This window comes from Nestor notabilis, unplaced genomic scaffold (genome assembly GCF_000696875.1).
Source record: "Nestor notabilis isolate BGI_N333 unplaced genomic scaffold, ASM69687v1 Scaffold5308, whole genome shotgun sequence".
In the NCBI taxonomy this organism is placed as follows: domain Eukaryota; kingdom Metazoa; phylum Chordata; class Aves; order Psittaciformes; family Psittacidae; genus Nestor; species Nestor notabilis.
In genome coordinates, this window is record NW_009940432.1 from 1 (window position 1) to 20,425 (window position 20,425).

Below are 20,425 nucleotides of genomic sequence, written 5' to 3' on the forward strand. Positions count from 1 at the left end.
AAAAAGCCCCAGTCAGACCTTGTTGAAATACAGCGCACCTGAAAAAGGCGCGAGACACCTCTGAACAGAAAGGTCTCTTTATAAGGTGCTTTAAGAGGCTGTAAAATACTCCAAACAGTAGCAAAGAGATGCGACCGGTATCTCGATTACTGGGGAGATTTCCGAAAGAAATTGTTAATTTGCTCAAGAGATCGGGCTGATGCATGTCATTTGTTGAGTCGGAAAAGACCTTGATGGTCCTACGGAAGTGAGAGAAAGGAGGAGTGGGAAGGGACGGACCCTACTTAGTATCCGAATCCGTTGGATAGGAGTGGAAACAGAATTTACTGGAGGGGAAGACACTGGCTGCAAAAGTCTAGTCCTCTGCAGTATTTTTGTAAACTGTCTAATGTTACTTTAGGTTTGGGATGTAGCTACATGACATCCTTGCATACTTAAGTGGACAAACTCCTGTCATGTGAATCGTTATTATGTGTTGGACAGTCTTGTCAGTGTACCATAAGCATCATTTTTACATGACAGGGAGGTTCTTGGAGGGAGTAAGTGTATTTAAGGGTATTTCTTCTGTTTGCCGATTTTTTTTTTGGTTAGTTTTTGCTTTCCAAAACTTAAATTTGATGAATAGGTTGGTCTAGATGACGCTTTGATGTCTCTTCCAAACGGAATTCTCTCCCAAAGGCTTTGTGTTGGTTATTACTATTAGCACAACAGCCACATGTAATATACTGGTATCAGTGATGTAACTTCAACCTCTAGCCTTAAAAGCTGGGAGTATCTTTGTCAACCTCATGCTTAGCTGTGACTGGGTTGCTTTTGACTACTTTGGTTTTGGTAAACACATAGCAAAAGGATGTGACTTAAATTTGTAATACAGGAGTGGAATTAAATTACCTCTGCCTCAAAGAAATAACTCTGAATTTAAGTGAAATTACGTATTTTGATAAAAATTATTTTACAGGAAACATCTGCATGAATAAGGCAGTGACATACTTTCAGATGAGACCAGATTAAAGGTCTTGTTTTCTGGAGACATGGACTTAATTCTTGATGTGTAGTTCTTCTGATTTCAGTTAATTATTTATTCTGCTAGAAGGTTGCAATTCATTGTGAAAAGGTGGAGGATTATAGTTCAAAGAGTTTTTTTCTGACAAAACTTTCAAGAAGATAATTAAGATGAGTTGATGTGCTTTATCTAGATGATTAGTTTTCTTATTTTTTTCTGCCTTCCCACCCTCCCCTTAAATTTCTTTTTTTAAACCTGGGTAGCTGTTGCAGTGAACATGCCCTTCTCAGTAGCACATATGCGATTTTGGACATGCTAACTGGTCAAATTTCCAGACTGAGGTTGCAGCTAAAATTTCAGCAATGGCATCTTTGATGCTTTCTTTGATGGCTGGTTTTCCAACTCTGCTGCTGTAGGCTGTCACAAGAGTTTCAGAAACTGCAGTGACTTGACCTGATAAAATGATTTGCTGCTGCCAAAAGGGGCAGTATCCCTTGTCTTGGCTTTGTGGCCTCTCATGACTATGCTGTAGCAACTTGACTTGCTAAAGTGACAGAAATCAAATCGAGCAATACATATATACGTGTCTCTTTAGGGTCAGCAAGTTAAATGAGCTTTGTGGCAGGCTTGGTGAGTGCCAAAACAAGGTAGAGGGCAGAACTGTTCCACATGAGGAAAGGGAAGAGGAAAGAAAAAAACAGGCCTCTTTTCTCTTAGCAGTAGATTAATCTTTTCAATGAAATTTTTTTGTTTTGTGAAAGTGGAAGAGTTATTTTTGGGCTTGTTCAGTTAGGTGATCAAGTTCACAGTACTCATACTTAAGGAGGATATGTTGCTAAAAGAAGGTAGCTTAGTATCTTACTGTGGCTGCCAGAACATTGGTATGGTCCAGCTGTGACATTTGCGGTTCTCTTAGGAGCAGTTGATTTTGAGGATCCCTGTGGCCACTCCACATCTTGTTATTTTTGTAGCCAAACTGTACAACAGCATTCAGCTACCCATTCAGTTTAAGCTGGATGTACGAAACAGTCTGGCTGGTTTTGATGGTTTTGGGGTTTGGCTGTTCATTACATTTTATAGATCCGTGTATTAAGGTAGCAACAATGTGCTGGAAATAAGTGACTGGTGGTGAAACTGCAAGAAGACAATGGTTCTCTTAAACTGCAACATGTTTAAAAGAGGTAATGTAGAACTAGAGCTTAAACATTTTGCCTAAAAAAATTCTTGAAAACTTGTTGTCTAGTGAGGAATTGGAAAGTCTGATTTCTTCCTGTGTCTGAAAAAATTAGTAATTCTATCTGGAGCAGCTTAGAGTAAATTATTTATATTTACTGTGTGTATTATTTCAAAATATCTAAAGACCTTAAACCTTTTGCCTTTTAGAATAAATATGCACGAGCGAGTGAACAGAACTGAAAGGCAGTTTAAATCTCTCCCAGCTAACCAACAGAGTCTCCTTCCTCAATACCTTCCTCATCTTGACAAGATTCGGAAATGCATTGACCATAATCAAGAGATACTACAGACCATTGTGAAAGACTGCACTCATATGTTTGAAAATAAGGAATATGGAGAAGACGTATGTTTAAAAATGGACTTTTTCATACTCCAAATATTGAATTCTGTCTGCTTTGGGATTTTCTGCATTTGTTTTTCACACCTCTAGGTCTCAAACTTTCTTTCCTTTTACCGCTTTATTTTCTCCTTTCATGCTTCCTGCCCAGCAGTGTTTTCTGACTCTTGTCTTTCACATCTTGTAAAGCTGATGTTTAATAAATCTGTTTGTTGTTAGTATCTGTAGTTACACTTCATGGAAGTTTCAGTGTGAATCTGGCAAATTACACTTATCACTTACCTAAAAAAAAAAAAAAAATTGCTTGAGTTCTAGTTCTACCGTGGATACATTTTTCCCCCCGCCACCTTTTAAGTGTGTATAGCATAAATAGTATTGCCTGTCTTACTGTAGGTTATTTTATATTATGGCATTTTAAATCTCTTAAAATTTTAGATAGGTCAAGTATTTTTAATGTTCTTATCTGTAAAAACCTTTTCACTCCCTGCTTTTTCAGTGTGGCGTCTCTATCCAAAAAAATTGAATTCAAACTTAAAAGACTGGTTTAGATGGAAACTGAAGTCCTTTTTTGGTATCTGCAGGAAAGGTGCAATGATGGGCAGCTCTAATGTGAGCTTCTCAGTGTTGCCTCATCAGCACCTAAAGGGACCCTCTTCTCAGGTAAAGCAGTGCAGCCTCTGCACTGGCTAAGCCCTGATCCTTTCCTGAATATAAGGACTATCAGTTGTGCTCTGCTGTGCCATATCATGTTGTTGGTTTTCTTTTTTATTGTTTTGTGCAGTGTTTTTGTTTTGTTTGGGTTTATTGTTTGTTTTTTAATGTGGTACCTAATCTCTTGAGTGCTGCACTGAGACCAGGAAGCTCAATTTGTTTAGGATTCTAGGTTAGATTTGAACCCTGGTGCCAGGAGTGAAAGGTGGGTGAAAGGCAGGTGCTTTGTCAGCTGAAACTGCTAACAGCTCTTATTATATGGCTTTTTTCTACTCCCCTCACCCAAGACTAAAGATACTTGGTACTTTTTGCACTAATCTTATTTTTCTCTTCCACTTTAATCAGGGAAGAGGGAAGATTACACCAGCTTCAACATTTGACATGGATAAATTAAAATCCACTTTGAAACAATTTGTGAGAGACTGGAGTGAAGAGGGAAAGCCTGAGAGAGAGTCCTGCTACCAGCCAATCATTAGTGAAATCATAAAGAACTTTCCAAAAGAAAGATGGTAATAGTATTTTAAGACTTATTTTTTGTGTGGTTGTACACTGTAGTACAAATTTAAGAATGTTTTTATGGAGTAAGGAAAAGCTTGGACTTAAAAACAGATAAATTGCCTTGAATGCAGTGGAATTTTTTAATCAAAGGTTTGGTTTCTAATACAAGGGGTTGGAAAAGAGGATAATCATAAACTTCACAAAGGAAGATTTACCTTCTCCAGGTAAACCAGGAATAATTTTTTTCTTTTTCCCTGCAGCTTGATGTAATGGGATTTCTGTTAACCTTTCAAGTAAGAGACTCAGGAGGTTGTGAAGTTAGTTCAGTTGTGCAAAGTGAGGTAAAATTTGCAGGTTAACAGATTCTGAGTATGCTGCAGATAAAGGGAAGGACCCTTGTGATACCAGCAAGTATGAGTACTATTGCCTGACTTGGTGGGGGGAGGGAAGAAGACTCTTAACCTCTACCACAGTTTTATTGCACTGCAGATACTTAGTTCTATCTTTGCTTTCAGACAGTTGTTAAAAGGCACATCTTAAGAATCTTTGCTGCATGTTTTGAGGGTAGCTTTGTAACTGTTGGCTTGTTAACATCACCAGAATAGTAACTGGCACAGGGTTTTTAGGTAACTTTAAGTAGAAGTATGCTGGTAGAATCTTGGAAGATACTAGTGCTGTAAGAATTCTCTGTTTAATGGCTCTGTATTTTTGTCAGCCCAGTTGTCATAAAGTACTTTTCAGTTTAAACTTAACACAGAATCACAGGATCATTAGGGCTAGAAGGAACCAAACCCAAGCCAAGACAAGACCACCTAGACCAGGTTACACAAGAACATGTCCAGGCAGGTTTTGAACGTCTTGAAAGAGAGAGACTCCACGACCCACCCTGGGCAGCCTCTTCCAGTGCTCTGCTACTGTCAATGTAAAGAAGTTCTTTGTCATGTTGAGGTGAAACTTCTGTGTTTGTAGTTCATGGCCATTGCTCCTCATTCTGTCTCTGGGAACCACTGAAAATTTATGAACTTTGTAGATGTAACAGGTTGCAAGTTAGTTTTGATACAGCTGGGTATTAGTGTGGATCTTCTTCTTTCTCAGTAATGGCTAATAATGCATCTGTACCAATTTGAAATACCTTCCACTAGCCATCTTTAAAATTTTCATTAGTAAAGGCTATTAGTGGTGACAGAACACAGAGTGGACATGATTGGTTTCTCTTTTGCTGTGGGCTAACTTATCTCAAGGTGGATGTGCCACTAAAAATGTTTTATCTGAAGGTGAACTTGCTGCAATGTTTTTAGTGCTAACAGTGCCCTGTTAGCTAAAAATGAATTAAATACAGCAGGTTGCCTGATGTGGCTCTTAGGTGCAGATGTGTAGGAGAAGTCATAGTTCTGAAGGTAATCATTCTGATCTTGAAGGTAGCAGTTCCCTTTTTCTCTGTATCCTAGCTTTTAAAGCATTTTGGTTGCAGGAGAGAATTTATATCAAATTTGAAGAGATACATGTCTGAAGTTGCAAAGTCTTGCCTTTTACATTTATCATCAATGAACTTTTATTTCAAAACCTCCACCTAGTATTAGGAGGCAATATGTGGTAACAGATTGGGTGAATCTGAAGTTGATAGCTTTGTGCTGCTTTACCAGGAATTCTGTTTATTGTTGTCAAGCAGAACTAAGATGACAGTGCTTCTGCCCCTATTATGATGGCTCTGAAATACCCATTGGGGTTTTCTTTGTCTAGAGAAATCTCAGAGCATTGCCTTGTAGATGATAGATCTCTGCTACAAGTCTGAGTTCATCAAATGAAACATTTTTTTCATTTATAAAATGTGTATTACATACTGTCCTGGTTTTGGCTAGGATAGTTATTTTTCCTTGTAGTAGCCGGTGCATTGCTGTGTTTTGGCTTTAGTCTGAGAACAAAGCTGGTAACACACCCATGTTTTAACTGTTGCTGAGCAGTGCTTACTCTTACCTTGGTCAAGGACTTTTCAGTCTCTCCTGCTCTGCCAGTGAGGAGGGGCACAAGAAGCCAGGAGGAAGCAGAGACAGGACACCTGAGCCAAACAGACCAAAGGGCTATTCCATACCGCAGCACATCATGCCCAGTATATAAACTGGGGGAAGGCCCAGATCGCTGCTCGGGTCGGGCTGGGTGTTTGTCAGCGGGTGGTGAGCAGCTGTGTTGCGCATCACTTGTTTTTTTTTCTGGGGGTGGGATTTATTCCTATTATCGTTACTGTAATTATCATTACGTTATTGGATTGTTATATTTTACTTTTATTTCAGTTATTAAATTGTTCTTATTCTAACCCAAGGGTTCTTACATATTTCCTGATTCCTCCTCCCCATCCCACTGCAGTAAGGGTCAGAGTGAGTGAGGGTCTGTGTGATGGTTAATTGCTGGCTGGGGTTAAACCACGATCCCTGCATACCTGTTTAAAAGCTTAATATTCATGATTATTACAGATCTGTCATAGCAGTTATGTAAAACCTTTCTCAGTTCATGTACTGTTACTTAATGTCCTCAAATCACTTTTCATAGTGACCAGATGCTCTCTCCTCCTTAGGTGTGCTTACCTCTTTGAGGTGAGAAGCACAGTCACTCAGAAGGGCCTGTGCTCTTTGTGCATTGTCAGGCTTAACTGGCAAGTGGCACCTCACTGTTGTGCGAGTAGTAACTTCTGTGCTAGGGCAGGCTGGCTTGTCAGTCTTGATTCCTTTTTACAGTTTCAGAGGGCAGCAGTTGTTCCAGTTTGAAGGGATGGACAGTGCCTGAACTGACCATAGTGAAGTTATTCTGGCTGTTGTGTATCAAGAGTGCAAAGTCCGTTTCCTCCAGAGAGGACTGGCTGTGCATGCTAACGTGTGAAAGCAGCCTATGGATGGAATCTCATAGTGCAGCTCTGCATTTCTTTTGCGTTCCCTTTTGTAGCACAAGGTGCTGAAGTCTCCTGAAATGGTGAAATGAAAGTGCCAGAGAAAAAGTGTATTGGTGGCACTGGGTAATGAAAACAGGTTTTTTTTTAGATGTAGTTTATGTTGAAAAAGGTAAATAAAAGATTTAAATTTAAAACCATCAGTACAAGTAACCTTTTACTTCTTAATGGCTTCAATGGAATTGTATGTTCAGTTTCTAGTTAACTGTTAACATTAATTACGTATATTGGAATCATGTGAAAAGGAGTTCAGATTTTTGAAACTATTCAAATATGTTTTGCTTCATGCATGCAAATGTTGTGTTGCTGTTCTTTGCAAGATTGGCTTGTATTGCTTCAGTTGATGTGCAAAGAACAGGAAGAAAGTGCTCTATGTGCTAGCTCTTCTGGGAAGCACAGGAGCTACCAAGAAGCAGTGGTTGAAAGCAGCTGTAAATTACCACACTCTTGTGAGTAGGTACTACTGTTACCTTGTGTTTTGCTCCAGTCTAATGGTAAAAGCCTTTTCTGCCTTCCATTCTTCTTCAGAAATAATTCTTTTTTTCTGTTTAGCTCTTTAACACAGAATCTGTTAGTACCATCAACAGAGCAGTTTCAAATGAACTACCGTGAGATGAGGTCTTCCTGAAGAACTTGATAGATATCCTGCATTATTCACGTTGGTGTTTAATTGTGTTTCAGCTCACAGGTCTACCATTTGATGAAGCCATTTAAATTTGATTTCTTGGATTTGACCGAACTACAGTCACTGCTTTATATTGGAGAAAATATTAAAACAGATACTACTTTTATTTCTTGATGGAATGTGTTAAGGTGTTTTTATGGTGAAATGTTGTTTGGATTTTTAACTAAAGAATAACGATTTTTTTTTTTTTTTTAATTCCCCTTTTGTCATCTTGATTTTTCTTTCACTTCTAGTGTTACCTTTCCTACTTATGTGAAGGGATGTAAAGGTCATCAACTTCTTTTTCAAAACGAACCAAAGAAATAGTTAAGCTTTTAATTAATTATCATTCCATGGTTCAGAACAGTAAACTTAGGTATTTTCTCCAGAGTTTTCTTTTATTCATTAACTTGGCCTCTGGAAACACCTGTAGCTTGAAATTTAAATCTGTCACGCTGTCCAGCAATGATTGCATTTTCCAAGATGCTGGCAGGACAGCTTAGTTTCCTTTTTACTTGAAAACATAATTTATTAATCTTAAGCCTGAGTGTGGCTACACTTCTTGCAAGTGCTCAGTCTCAGTTATAGCAATAATAAAATTCCTGCTTTATATGACTTTTATTTAACTTTATATAAAATACATCTGTCCTTGCAGGGTTTTTAATCTCAAAAATTGTAGGTGATCTAAACTTGTCTTTAAACATTGGATTTAAGACAAAACTATCTCTGCATTTTCACTGCAGTCCATTGAAGGCTTTGCAGGTCTTTATGTGGAAACAGATAAACCTCAGCTGCTAAGTTTGGAGAATTGCTTTTCAAATGATTGTACTGTTTAGCTACTTCCATAATTTTATTTGAAAAGTAGCTATGTTTAAAAAAAAAAATAAATCTCTGAAAATATGGTTTACTATAAAATAGTGAAAATACTATACTGAGGATTGGATGTGTTCATTATCTAGTTTTACAAACATTACAGAGATGAAACATTGGGAAAGGAATCCTACAGTGTGATTTATGCTGATGTTTCCACTGATCATCTGTATATGGGCTTTGTATTTCTTACCAATTCTTATGATTACGTAACTTTGAATTGCAGTGATTAGTCTATAAAAATGAGAGTTGTGTTTGATCACACATAGATCTTCCTTTTGCTGAACTTCAGTTTACCTCTTCAGCACCGTCTGTTTTTTTGGGTTTTTTAAGGACAATAGGCACAAAATAGGAAGCCCCTATTTTTATAATATATATTTTTTCCCTTTAAAAAAGGACACAAAGTTAAAATCTTCATTAATACCATTAATAAATGTCTAAAAGCTGAAAAATCACACTGCAAAATGCAGTACAATGATGGCATGACCGATTTTGGTTGTTTTTGATATTCCTTCACTATGTTTTTAAGAGACTGCTACAATTTCAGTAGTTGAGCTAGACTGTACCATGCAGCTCTCTTCTTTGCTCTTTAGCCAGCCTTTTCTCCCTCATATCTGTCAGATTAATAGGGCAGTATTTCTTCTCTGTTGCCCCACAGGTTTTTAATGGATACTTGTGGGGTACCCATTTATGTTCCTATGCAATGCTAGATCTGTGACATAGAAATCATGCTGCTTCTGGCTAGTTTGTGGGTAGCTTCACTGTGGATAACTGGGATTACTATCAGTTGTCTTTGCTACTGCTACAATTAGATATCCACTGAAGGAAAGCAGGTTTTTCTAGCCTTCTAAATTATCTTATGACTATAGTTATTAAAAAAGCAGTTTCTGAGCAATTAAAGTTAGCTGTTTTAATGACTCAAAAAAATAGCATAATATAGTGTATTGGAGTGCTCACACTACCACTGGTTTCATATCTTATTTTTTGAAATTCACTAAGAGCTTGTCACTAACAATTCCTTTTAATACTTGAAAAGCAAATTGTGTTGAGCTTTTTAAATTTTTTTGGGGGTGGTAGCAGCACACTATCAACACTTGCTAATTGTTATACAGTGTGCTCACTACATACCTAGTTTCTCTGACTACAGACTTAAAATGCTTTTGAACCATTTCAAAGGCTGTTCGGACAGTGTCAGGTTATGGACTTGGATTTGACGCTACTGTATTCTATTAGCTGTGCTCTGTGTACTGAAAAGAAGTTGGTGGCCAGCATCGGGCCCTAGCAACTGATATGAAGAGTACAGATAGAAATTTAATTACTAACAGGTTTCCAGATGGACTTCAATCCCTTAATAAAGAAAGGAAAATAATAAACTGCGAAGGAAAATGCAGTTAAAATAACCTATTTTCTAAGGGACAATTGGGAAAATCAGTTCAGAGATACAGAAAACTATATTGTGAATAGAAAGATGCAAGACAATTACAAGCAATTTAAAATCAACTCAAGTGAGAGGCTGTATCTCATTTTAGGATGAATAAAGTTGGAGATTTTGAAATGTGATCACACCTATATAGCTATTAGTTATTAGATTGTTTTCAGGAAAGTGTCTTTTCTTACCAGTGTATGACAATCTTGGAAGTGGCTTAAGACTTCAACCGGTTAGAAATACATTTGGAATAACAATGTACCACTACAAATATAAAAAGCTTAACATGGAGGTTTTTCTGGCTTTTCCTGGAAAGTGGATTTTTTTCTTCCTTCTGGGTCCCTGTTTTCAAAACTTTCATCTTGAGCAAGTAATTTTCTCCTGAATTAATCTTTCTTACTTCAGTGGGACTTCCTGGCTAGCTTTCTTCTGGCTTTCCTTGTAGAAGAGAGGTAATGAGAACTGTCGTTTCACAGGAGTGCTCTTAGGTAATAGCTAGATCTTTATTTCCTGCTTCTTGTTAATCGGAAAGCAAAGAATCTGAAAATATAATGGAAAGGAAATGAAAATCAGGAACGAGGAGAACTTTGATCTTCCTTTTGGGAGCCCTCACTAGTTAGATGATTGAGCCACAAACCAAGAAACACTGTTAAAACTGCTTTGTTAGTTTTTGTGGCCTTTAGAAAAGAATACTACTTTCTTTTGGGTTTGAGTAATAGTCTTCAGAAATGTGCTACTTTTCAGAGTTTACATAACTCCTTCACTCATCTTCATGCTTATGCAGCATGCTAAATCTTTAAAACCCTTTTTGGCATCCTGAATTTTTATGTAGTCAGAGACTTTGCATTTTGCTTTCTTTCATTGTATGCCTGGAAGTGCTGATAGTGGTTTCCTTCATTTAGCTGCATATAAATTGATAGATGTATGTTTTGTCTTTGAAGGTGACATCCAAAAGGGAAGGTAGTCTGTGTGTTCATTTTTTTTTTTTCCTTTTTTTTTTTTTTTTGGCATATGAAGTTATGAAATCTTGTTGACAACTGGAAACTGAAAGAATATATCTTTTTAGATTAAACATATTTTTGGTTTGGCCGAGTGAAGGTTTGACTGCATTGTGATCAAAGTCTAATGCTTAGAATATATGTGTATTGCATTTACTGCCTGTAAAAGAAGAAAATTTTGAGATTCTTCGTCGTTTAGTTGCTGAAGTTGGAAGATGGAAGAGGTTTTTCTCGGTATCTCAGTAAACACATTGCTGTATGTTCTCTGGTCATCTTTCAACTTGATGCCTAGTTACGGGAAGTAGAGGGTTAGAGAGCTGCAATGTACTCTGATTTCAGAAACCTTATGTCACTTAGTGTACTTCACTGGAATTGGTGAACATACATAAAACAGTTCTTGAGAAGGTAACTAAGGTTTTTGTAGTCTGAATTACTCATCAGCTTGTGGAGGTTTTCTTCTGATGTCAAAATACATGTTTGTTTTTCATGCAATGTAACCAAGATTTCTAGAATATTTACAAGTTTACAAGTTATCAGTGGGCTTCAAAGAAAAATGGCATCATATGATAACGTTCTTTCTTCAGTTCACTTAAGAAATGCTTAGCTTGATAACTGTAGAAGTTTTCAGGGGAAAAAAATTGGTTTTTGCTTATGCTCTGTATTCTGAATGACAGTTGTATATGTTGAGTAATTTCTGTGGATTACTTTGACTGTACAATTAACCAATTGATCAGAACTGGCTCAGGTTGCATTTAAAAAGTAAAAGTTATACAGCAAATACATTGTAATATCTAAGTATATGGGAGTGGGGAATGTTGACTGGACCTCTGTAAGTTTTGTTAGGAGGTATCAGATAAAGACTTAACTATTATTTTTGTTCTGTTGCAGGGATTTCTCCAAAGTTAATATCCTGGTACCTGGTGCTGGGCTAGGTAGATTGGCGTGGGAAATAGCTAAGCTCGGTTATGCTTGCCAAGGAAATGAGTGGAGCCTCTTTATGCTCTTTTCTTCTAACTTTGTACTCAACAGGTACATAGCTTATGTTTTACTTGCTGATTGAAACTTAAGGAGGCAAAATTATGAATGAGAAAAACTTGAATACATGAAACTTGCAAGAATAGATTTGTAAGTCCTAACACGGGGCTTGCAATGTAAAATGTAAAAAATTACATTTTTTTAGGCTGTAATAATGAACAAAAAAAATCAGTGGGATAAATGTGGGACAGAAGCATTGTGTCTGAGTCATTAAAATTATAGAAGGAGGCATGGCTTTTGAATTATGAGACTTAAAATCTCTGTACCACATATTTTCTGCATAATCTTGAATAGGTTTTATGATTTATTGTTTCTGTAAAATGTATGCCTATCTTACTGGTGTCAAATACGTACTAGTTAATACGTGCATGATATTTGGTAGTGATCAACAGAGGAAACCTGTTAAAGTGTCACATTCTATACTGAAATAGTAGGCCTTGTTTTGACATGCAGAACAACCACTGAAGCACACTGAACCACTTCTTAGGCAACTGGCTAAAATAATGTAGTCAGTAGCTCTAGAATTATGCTGAGGTACTGAATTTGAAAGTAGTAAATTCCAGTAAATTTCACTGTATAGGTTTGACTTAAAGTGATGTTACTGTATTTAGTATTCTGTCACTTGCATTTGAAATTACTGGTTTCATAATGAATTTCTTATTGAGGAAAGAAGGCAGCAAATGCAACTATTCTTTCAAGAAAGAGGGTGGGAATACTAGGCAAGTGGGCAAGTAGGAAAGAGTTCTCGGGCCATGTTTTGGGTTGGTACCAAGTTCAGACAGACAGGATTTGCCACTTCATTCTTCCATCTGAAATGATGCAGCTTTCCTGAAAACACCTAAATTCTTGTCTTGTATTCTGTTATCATTATCATGATGTTTTGGAGCCTTGTTTGTAGACTATCCACCATGGACTGTGATGATCTTAAATCTGTTACAGACTACTGTTCAAAAACAAGGGGAAAACCACTGTTTATTATGGCTGCTGCATGTGTTCTTAAACAGTAGTGGTCAGTGTGATAAAACCACATACTTGCTATAGGTTTATTTGTTCTTTTACTTACTTAAATGACTATCATCTGGTGGTGAATTTGGATATTGCAGTTGAGCTGATCTAACGCCTTTCAGCTACTGAAAGGAGGTCACATTCTTCTCATCCTTATCTATTACAGCTCTGCTGGCTTTTACGCTGTTTGGAACTTCTGAAGCAGTATGAAAGTATTCATTTCCCATCTTTGTGAGCACTGATCAGCTGTCATAGTGGTTCAAAGCTGAAAGTTAACTTCACTCCTAACTAACTCACATATTTTTTGTTTTCCTCAAATACTGAGTCTTTGGCCTGTAAGTGGAATTCTGAAGATCCAAGCTTAGTTTATGATATTAACCATTCTTAACACCTAATGCTCATGTGGTGTTTCCTATTCATGTAAGATATTTATCAGAGAAGTGTGTATGCATTAGACTTGCAACAGGATTAGATTTGAGTGTTGCTCAGCTGCTGTAGTCTCCATTTTTGCTGGGCAAGTTACCAGTTACGAGTTTCTTTATCAGCATAGAATAGAATACTGCTAACGTGACTATGAATTTCAGTCAATTCAGTTGAAGTCCAAGCATTCCTTTCTGCTAGATCTGACTGTGGGCTTGGGATATCTATTAAGAAGGTTACGGGGACTTTTGGGGTCTTCCATTTTAGTCTTAAGTGGCTGTTCCCAGTTAGCCTACTGAAATGGATTAAGTTTACCTTTCTGGAACTGGAAGAAACAGCAATCATCAATATGAGCTGAAGATACCAGTTAAGGAAGAGTGGTAAGAAAGGATTTTGCACATTAGTTTTTAACTGCAGTTTTAATTTTTTTTTTTTCAGTTGATAAAAGCATGATGATTTTGCTAGCATGCTCACAGTTTGGATATACCTACATTCACTAATCTTGATTTATTTTTAGGAAGACAAAGTACTGTCTTGAGTGTCAAGCCAACTGCTACAGTGGGCTTTTAGATGTGGTAGAGTGACTTAAGTCTTCTGTACACAAAATGGTATCTGCTGGTTTTTATGCTTGTAAAAAAATGTAATTGTCTTAAATTTTCAACTTTCGTTATTGTGGATGAAGTTGCATAGCATAGTATGTAGAGAGTATGTCAAGACATAACTGTGGTCACTGTAAGTGTTTGAAATTAATTAGAGTGCATTATTCCATTGAGGAAGCTCTAATTTGAAACTAAAGTTACCCTGGAGTATCTTAACTGCAATGGCTCTATGACTGCTGCAGTCCTTGTATAAGTAATTGTGCTTTTTCTTGTATGGGTAAGGTTTTTACTGCTGGTGTATTTTTCTGGTGTTTACATAAGCCCTGGTTCTAATGACAGATGGCAGAGGTGATCACTGGTAGTGTACAGACACCCTTCATTTCTTACGTGTTTTGGAAGAGGAAAAAGGGCGAAGTGTGATCTGTTCTCCTGCCTCTAGAAAGCATACTGAAATTTTCTGGCAGTCTAGAGCCACAGGACACGTTATACTTCCCTTTGACTTCTGACCAGAGGGAAATAACACTAGGGTAGTATCTATGTGGAGGAAGCAGGGGCAGCTGTTTGCTGACTTGCTGTTTTCTGCAGCTGGAGATACAGAGCACAAGGTCAGAAGTCTTGGTCTAAGAGACTGTTAGTAGCAGTAGCCCCAGTAGTCCCACTTATTTGAGAAAACTGAAGTAATATAAAGCACTTTGCACCCAAGTCAGAGTAGGGTTAGTTTAAAAAAGCTTTAATTAATACCAGTAGAATTCATGCTAATAATTGGCTAATCTTTACTTTCTGGATTTTAGATAAATCTAGACACTTCGAGAAGACTACTTAATTGTGTTTGTTGCATGTCCATGAATGCCTTTGGATGAAAACAGTTAATCAAGCATTTTTTCTTTTAAATCACTGCTCAGAAGTAAGATTTGACCTACCCATCTTTTCCAGAATTGTCTTTTCAACTAAATGTTGATCAGTAAATGCCCCTGAGGAAAACAGTGAAGTGCGTCACACTTACCTAAAGATGTTACATTTTTATAACATAATTGACATTATACATCTTTTGGTGGAAAGATAGAATTGTAAAAGTCTGCATTACTTAGTTTTGAAGTATAAATTACTGAAGCTGGGAAGGGAGGTTTTCAAGTTTGAATATGGAGAGGAATTGGTCTTTTAAATTGGTAATTCCTTTTGCAGCTGTTCAAAAGTCTATACGAATATACTTTGTGCTCATAAAAAAACAGTGCAGAAAAAAATCCTTTGTAATCTACTGGGATTTCTTATTTTCTTTACCTTTCCTTTGTTGTTGTTAAAGAAATTTTTGACTAAGAACATAGGAAAAACTTGACTAGGAACATACGGTTAACACAACTTTTGATGGCCAACATGTTTGGGGTTTTTGGTCTCTTTTTTTTTTTTTTTGTGATTGGTATTGAGGGTTTCTGTGGGTTGGTTTGTTTGGGTTTGTGTTTTTGTTTGGTATTATTTATTCATCTATTCTTCCCTTTTTTAACCAAAATAAAAATGCCTTTCTTGAAGAAAATGATGCCCATGTTATCAGGACTTTTTCCCCTGCTTTTTTTATTCTTTGATTGACTGCATATATAAGAATCATAGACTAGTTAAGGTTGGAAAGGACATTAAGATCATCTAGTTCCAACCCCCTACCATGGGCAGGAACATACGCATTATCCCTAGTCTGTTGTTCGTTTGCAGTGTACTTATAGAAGCCCTTCCTGTTATCTTTCACATCCCTTTTGAGGCTCAACTCTGCCTAGGCCTTAGCTTTCCTGACCTGATCCTTAGCTTCCCCAACAATGTCCCTGTATTCTTCCCAGGCTGCATGTCCTCACTTCCACCTTCTATAAGCTTTCTTTTTCCTTCTGAGGTTTCTCAGCAGCTCTTTATCCACCCATAGCCGTCCTGGCCTTCTTGCCTCATTTCCTTCTTGTCACGACACAATGCTCCTGAGCTTGGAGTAGGTGATCCTTGAACATCAGCCAGCAGTCTTGAGTCCCTGTGCCCTCCAAGGCTTTACCCCATGGAACCTTACTGAGCAGATTCCTGAAGAGGCCAAAGTCTGCTCTCTTGAAATGCATGGCAGTGAGCTTGCTTACTCATAATATTCATAGTATGTACAGATGGTTACTGAGCCCAGTATACTGCTGCTCAAATACAGGTTGTTCTTGGGTTTTATTTTTTTTGTTTGGTTTGTGTGGATTGTTTTTCCTGATGAGATGTAAGTATGGCATAAAGAAAGTAATAAAATTTTATTTCAAAGACTTTACCACAGATGTTTTATATCCACCAGGCAATAGAGTGCACTTTCTATATCCTGGTAGTTTGCTTGCACTTTATGAAGTGTTTGATGATGTATGTTTCAAGGGACAGAGGTGTCCTCTGTTGTCTCTGAAAGAAAATGGTTTCAGTTTTTAATTATAAACTGATCCTACAGGACTGTGGGAAAAGCTGCTTTTTATACTTTAATGCTGTATTTTACCACTTTTAAAAACAATAGTTGACTTAGTTCATCATCTCAACCCACAGATTTTATTTTACAAAGACATGTTTACTAAGCGTAATTGCAATGTTCCAGATGTTACTAACTTAAAAAGACACCTAGTGCAAAACTACTATTTTGCAAAATGGAATTTATTCATTTTTTGAAACCTGAAAGCATCCTTTGAGTTAGAATCTGAAAAATGCTTTTGTTCTTCTGTGCTTCAAAACCCCAGTGATGACGGTTTAGAAAAGACAGAAAAGTCTAGAATGAGAACAGATGTTTCCAATAAAATTCACAGAAGTAATGTTACTAATTTTTTTAATAGAAAAAGATATCCAGGAAGGCTTAGCTTTACTGAATATACTAAATCATTAATGTAATTAATCTTGCAGAAGAATCCTGTGCATTTTCTTCTCAGTGGAAGTTGGAGAAAATGGGAAAAAGTGCATAAAGAAAATTTTAAAGCTAAAAAAGGCAATTATTATTTTGTGTAGATAATCTGTATGTTAGAGTAAAATTGGGCTTTTTGTATCAGTTTGTAAATTGATAGGCAGTCTGAAGTGTTATGAACTAGATAAAAATCCTTTAGGAAATGTGTAGCTTTTTACCAACGATCTATGAATACTGGTGAAAGTCTTTGACTTCTGTGTGTCTAGATAATAGATAAGTAATTAGTTGAAACTGAATTGTGCTGATTTTTGTATTTTGCAGATGTTCTGAAATTAACTCATGTAAGCTTTATCCCTGGATTCATCAGTTTAGCAATAACAGAAGATCTGCTGATCAGATACGTCCAATTTATTTCCCTGATGTTGATCCTCACAGTCTTCCTCCTGGTTCAAACTTCTCTATGACAGCAGGGGATTTTCAAGAAATTTATTCTGAGTGCAGTGAGTAAATGCAGACTTCTGGCTATCCATGCAACCATCTTCAGTGTATTTGTTATGGGACAGTTAATGATTACAAATAGAACAGAACTGTATCTACAAGAATTAAGCAAAAAGTATTAACTGTAGCAACATTTTCTTGTTCCAAATCAGCTTGTCTTCATTGTGAAAAAATAGAGACACCTCCTTGCGTAACAGATCTTTGCTGTAGTCTTTTTCAGAATAAGACAGCATAGTAGTATTATGGAAAGGTTTAGTAGATTTAGGAAAGTGATGTTACAAAGGGAACAACATAACTAATTCTGGTTTTTAGTGTATAAAAGTGAGTATTTTTTGTGGATGCAAACTGTTTCAGTAGTAATAAATTATAAATGAAAAAATATACTTACCGACAGTCAATAGTAAATACTTTAGAGGCACAGTATGTGCTTATGTAGAAGTCATTGTTTTTTCCTTACATAGAATTGGATTATCATCTCGGACCTCTCTTTTCTGTTTCTACCTTTCTGTCCATATTAAACCTATAGCCATTTTTCCGATGGAATTACATGGCTCTTGATCTGCGCTTTATTGTGCACTGGACTTCCAGATATTTTCTTGCAGGAGCCTTTCTTAGAGTTGCTTAATTTTCTGAAAGTTCTGTCTTGCACTAGAGCATAAATTGAGATGTACAATTTTTTTACTTACGGAACTTTAAACTTTTGCAATTTGAAGGATAAATGACTAGAGAAAAACAGGGAGACTGAGGCTTTAGAAGGTAGACTTTGAAAGATCCTGCTTGTTATATTAACTATATAAAAACTATATAAAAACTGAGAAATACTCAGATACAGAATAAAATGTTTTAAAGCTATGTGATTTGTGGAAGTACATTTCAGTGTACAGACTTGTGGTGTTCTCAGTGTTAAGTAGAGAGGGCCAAAATCGATGGGTATTTTTACAGTTGTATTTTTAACAGTTGTGGTACTGAATTTCATAGGGTAGGTGAGTAATAGCATGTTTGGGCTTTAATTTATATAAAAAACATTATAATTTTTACATTTTACAGTATATAATATGTATCCCATTTATGTAACATGTATGAACAATTTTATCAAGTGCATAAATGATAAATACGTGTATATACACATGAACCCAAACTTAACTGTTAACATAAGCAAAAATATTTTAGTTACTTGTAAACAAAATGAAGAGCCTTTAACTGTTGTTAGTTGAAGTTAATGCTGAGCGTGTAAACAAATACTGGGGTTAAATGAACTTTTGCAGAGGTAGAAACACTGAAACTAATCTCTGTATACTTTGCTCTTTTATGCAGATACGTGGGACTGCATAGCAACTTGCTTTTTCATAGATACAGCACATAATGTTATTGATTACATTGATACTATATGGAAAATACTGAAGCCTGGCGGAATATGGATAAATGTAGGCAAGTGTGACCAACCTCTCTTCCTGCTAGCCCTGACCTATGTTTGGTCACATAATGGGCATTTAGTACTTGAAAAGAGCTGTGGGGAAGAATGTGTTTGTGCTGAAAGCTGTAGAGCTAGAAACATCTAGGGCTTGGAAACGAACTTACTGGACATACTGGAGTATGTCCAGGTGTTTGCTAGTTACAATCAAGTTAACATCATGTGATTTTTAAATAGGGAAGTAAATCTTTGTAGTGGCAGGTTTTTCATTCATGCATCAAACATTTCTTATTTGACAAATATAGTGTCCTGTATTCTTTTCTTTCTTATTTATTTTTTAAGAAAATAGAACTTGTTCTGTGTGTAAATACCTCCTTGCGCTTTTTCTTAATCTGTTGTCTAATTTGTACTGGGCTTTGGGAGTGAGACTTTTGTGTTCCTTGGCTCAAAAGGTGAGAGACTTAAGTCTTCCACAGTAAAGGAATGGCAGACAAAACTCTACAGAGTTAAAACATTTTGTGTAGTAGTCAGTCACTACACCACTCTTGGTCAGTGACACAGCAGAAGCAGAGTAGGCCCCTGAGTAGGCTCCTGCCTTCCGTTCTCAAGGGGCAGCAGTGCTCCTTGACTGAAGAAATTTTAAGATACAGAAAAAACAATCTAGTAGGAAATGAGACTTTGTTGAATAAGCAGCTGAACTAACTTTCTTCATTTTCCATTGATTCTGAAATTCATTACAAAAATATGAGTGATAGGAGGACATTCATTTGTCTGTATTTGAATAAGTGAGTCGGGATGTAAGTGTTCTTTGCACTTCCAGTATGTACTTTTGATTTCTTTAAAACCATTTTTGTCTTTCTTTTTAATAGCCATTTCCCTTGTATCATTGTATTCTAGGTCCTCTCCTTTACCACTTTGAAAACTTGGGAAATGAACTTTCTATAGAATTAAGTTATGAGGATATAAGAACTGTTATACTAAAATATGGATTCCACATAGAGGTAAGAAGATGCTGTAGTTTGCAATGAGCAGTATAGGTATAAACCAGACAAACTCCTTTGAAAACAACATTTGCCGTATATTCAACTCAATATAATGGCATATAGTAATAACTTCTAGGAGAATTAAATGCTTGTGTGTTGCAAATTATTTGCTTTCCTCATTTTTAAAAGTATATAATGGGCCTTGAAATAATGCTTCCCGAAGGGAAACTTGAATATTTCTTGTAGAGAATGTGTTTTTAAAAACTGCTGCCTTTTTATCAGGTGGAGGAAGAATCCGTACTGTCGACTTACACTGTGAATGAACTCTCCATGATGAAATACTACTACGAATGTGTGTTGTTTGTGGTGAGAAAACCAGAATAGAAGTGGTCTGAATAGTTTAATAGGAAAAAAAAAATGTTGTCTTGAAAGCTCGAAGTGAGAATCAAATGGACTAGGTGATGTCTGGACACAACCTCAAATCAAGTGGTGCCTTTTTATTCCTAATAGGATTTAGATAGTGTCTATTTTTTAATATCTCTATTGCTATCCAGACATGTACTATGCCATGCATATTTGTAATATACTTGTGAAAATGGAGGAGGAAATGTTCACATGACACTTTCTCTGCTTTGGAACGCATTCAAAACAAAAGCGAAGTTTTGTTGAGAATAAGATTTAATGTTTGCCATAAATAGGCTATGTCTTTGCATATGCTGCATCATTTTCTGTAGATTGATGATTTTATTTTTTCTACTTCCTAATGTTGGCAATGCTTACAGATGCTTACTGTACTAGTTGTGGCATGTTTAGAGAAGTTATTTCTAAGCGTATACTTAAATTATGAAGTCTGAAATGGTTGGAAAGTGATAAAATTATTCATAATAGATAAAATAGCCATTAGAACTATTAGAC

At 36.5% G+C, this 20,425-nt stretch overlaps 1 protein-coding gene across 1 annotated transcript; it reads left to right on the top strand.

Annotated features, from left to right (window-relative positions):
- Positions 1-2,390: 2,390 nt before the first annotated feature.
- LOC104399956 (chromosome unknown open reading frame, human C9orf41) lies at positions 2,391-19,985 on the top strand. Its single transcript, XM_010020335.1, has 7 exons — positions 2,391-2,582; positions 3,633-3,796; positions 11,570-11,710; positions 16,940-17,118; positions 18,431-18,544; positions 19,425-19,528; positions 19,793-19,985. Exons 1-7 carry the CDS (start codon positions 2,394-2,396, stop codon positions 19,892-19,894), a joined length of 993 nt encoding a protein of 330 aa, XP_010018637.1. The 5' UTR covers positions 2,391-2,393; the 3' UTR covers positions 19,895-19,985.
- The last annotated feature ends 440 nt before the right edge of the window (positions 19,986-20,425 follow it).

Excerpts from the sequence above, each read along its gene's own strand:
- LOC104399956 (XM_010020335.1), top strand. The coding sequence starts at position 2,394 with ATGCACGAGCGAGTGAACAGAACTGAAAGGCAGTTTAAATCTCTCCCA. Across the intron at positions 3,797-11,569 it reads AACTTTCCAAAAGAAAGATG|GGATTTCTCCAAAGTTAATA; the intron begins GTAATAGTATTT and ends GTTCTGTTGCAG. Across the intron at positions 11,711-16,939 it reads TCTAACTTTGTACTCAACAG|ATGTTCTGAAATTAACTCAT; the intron begins GTACATAGCTTA and ends TGTATTTTGCAG.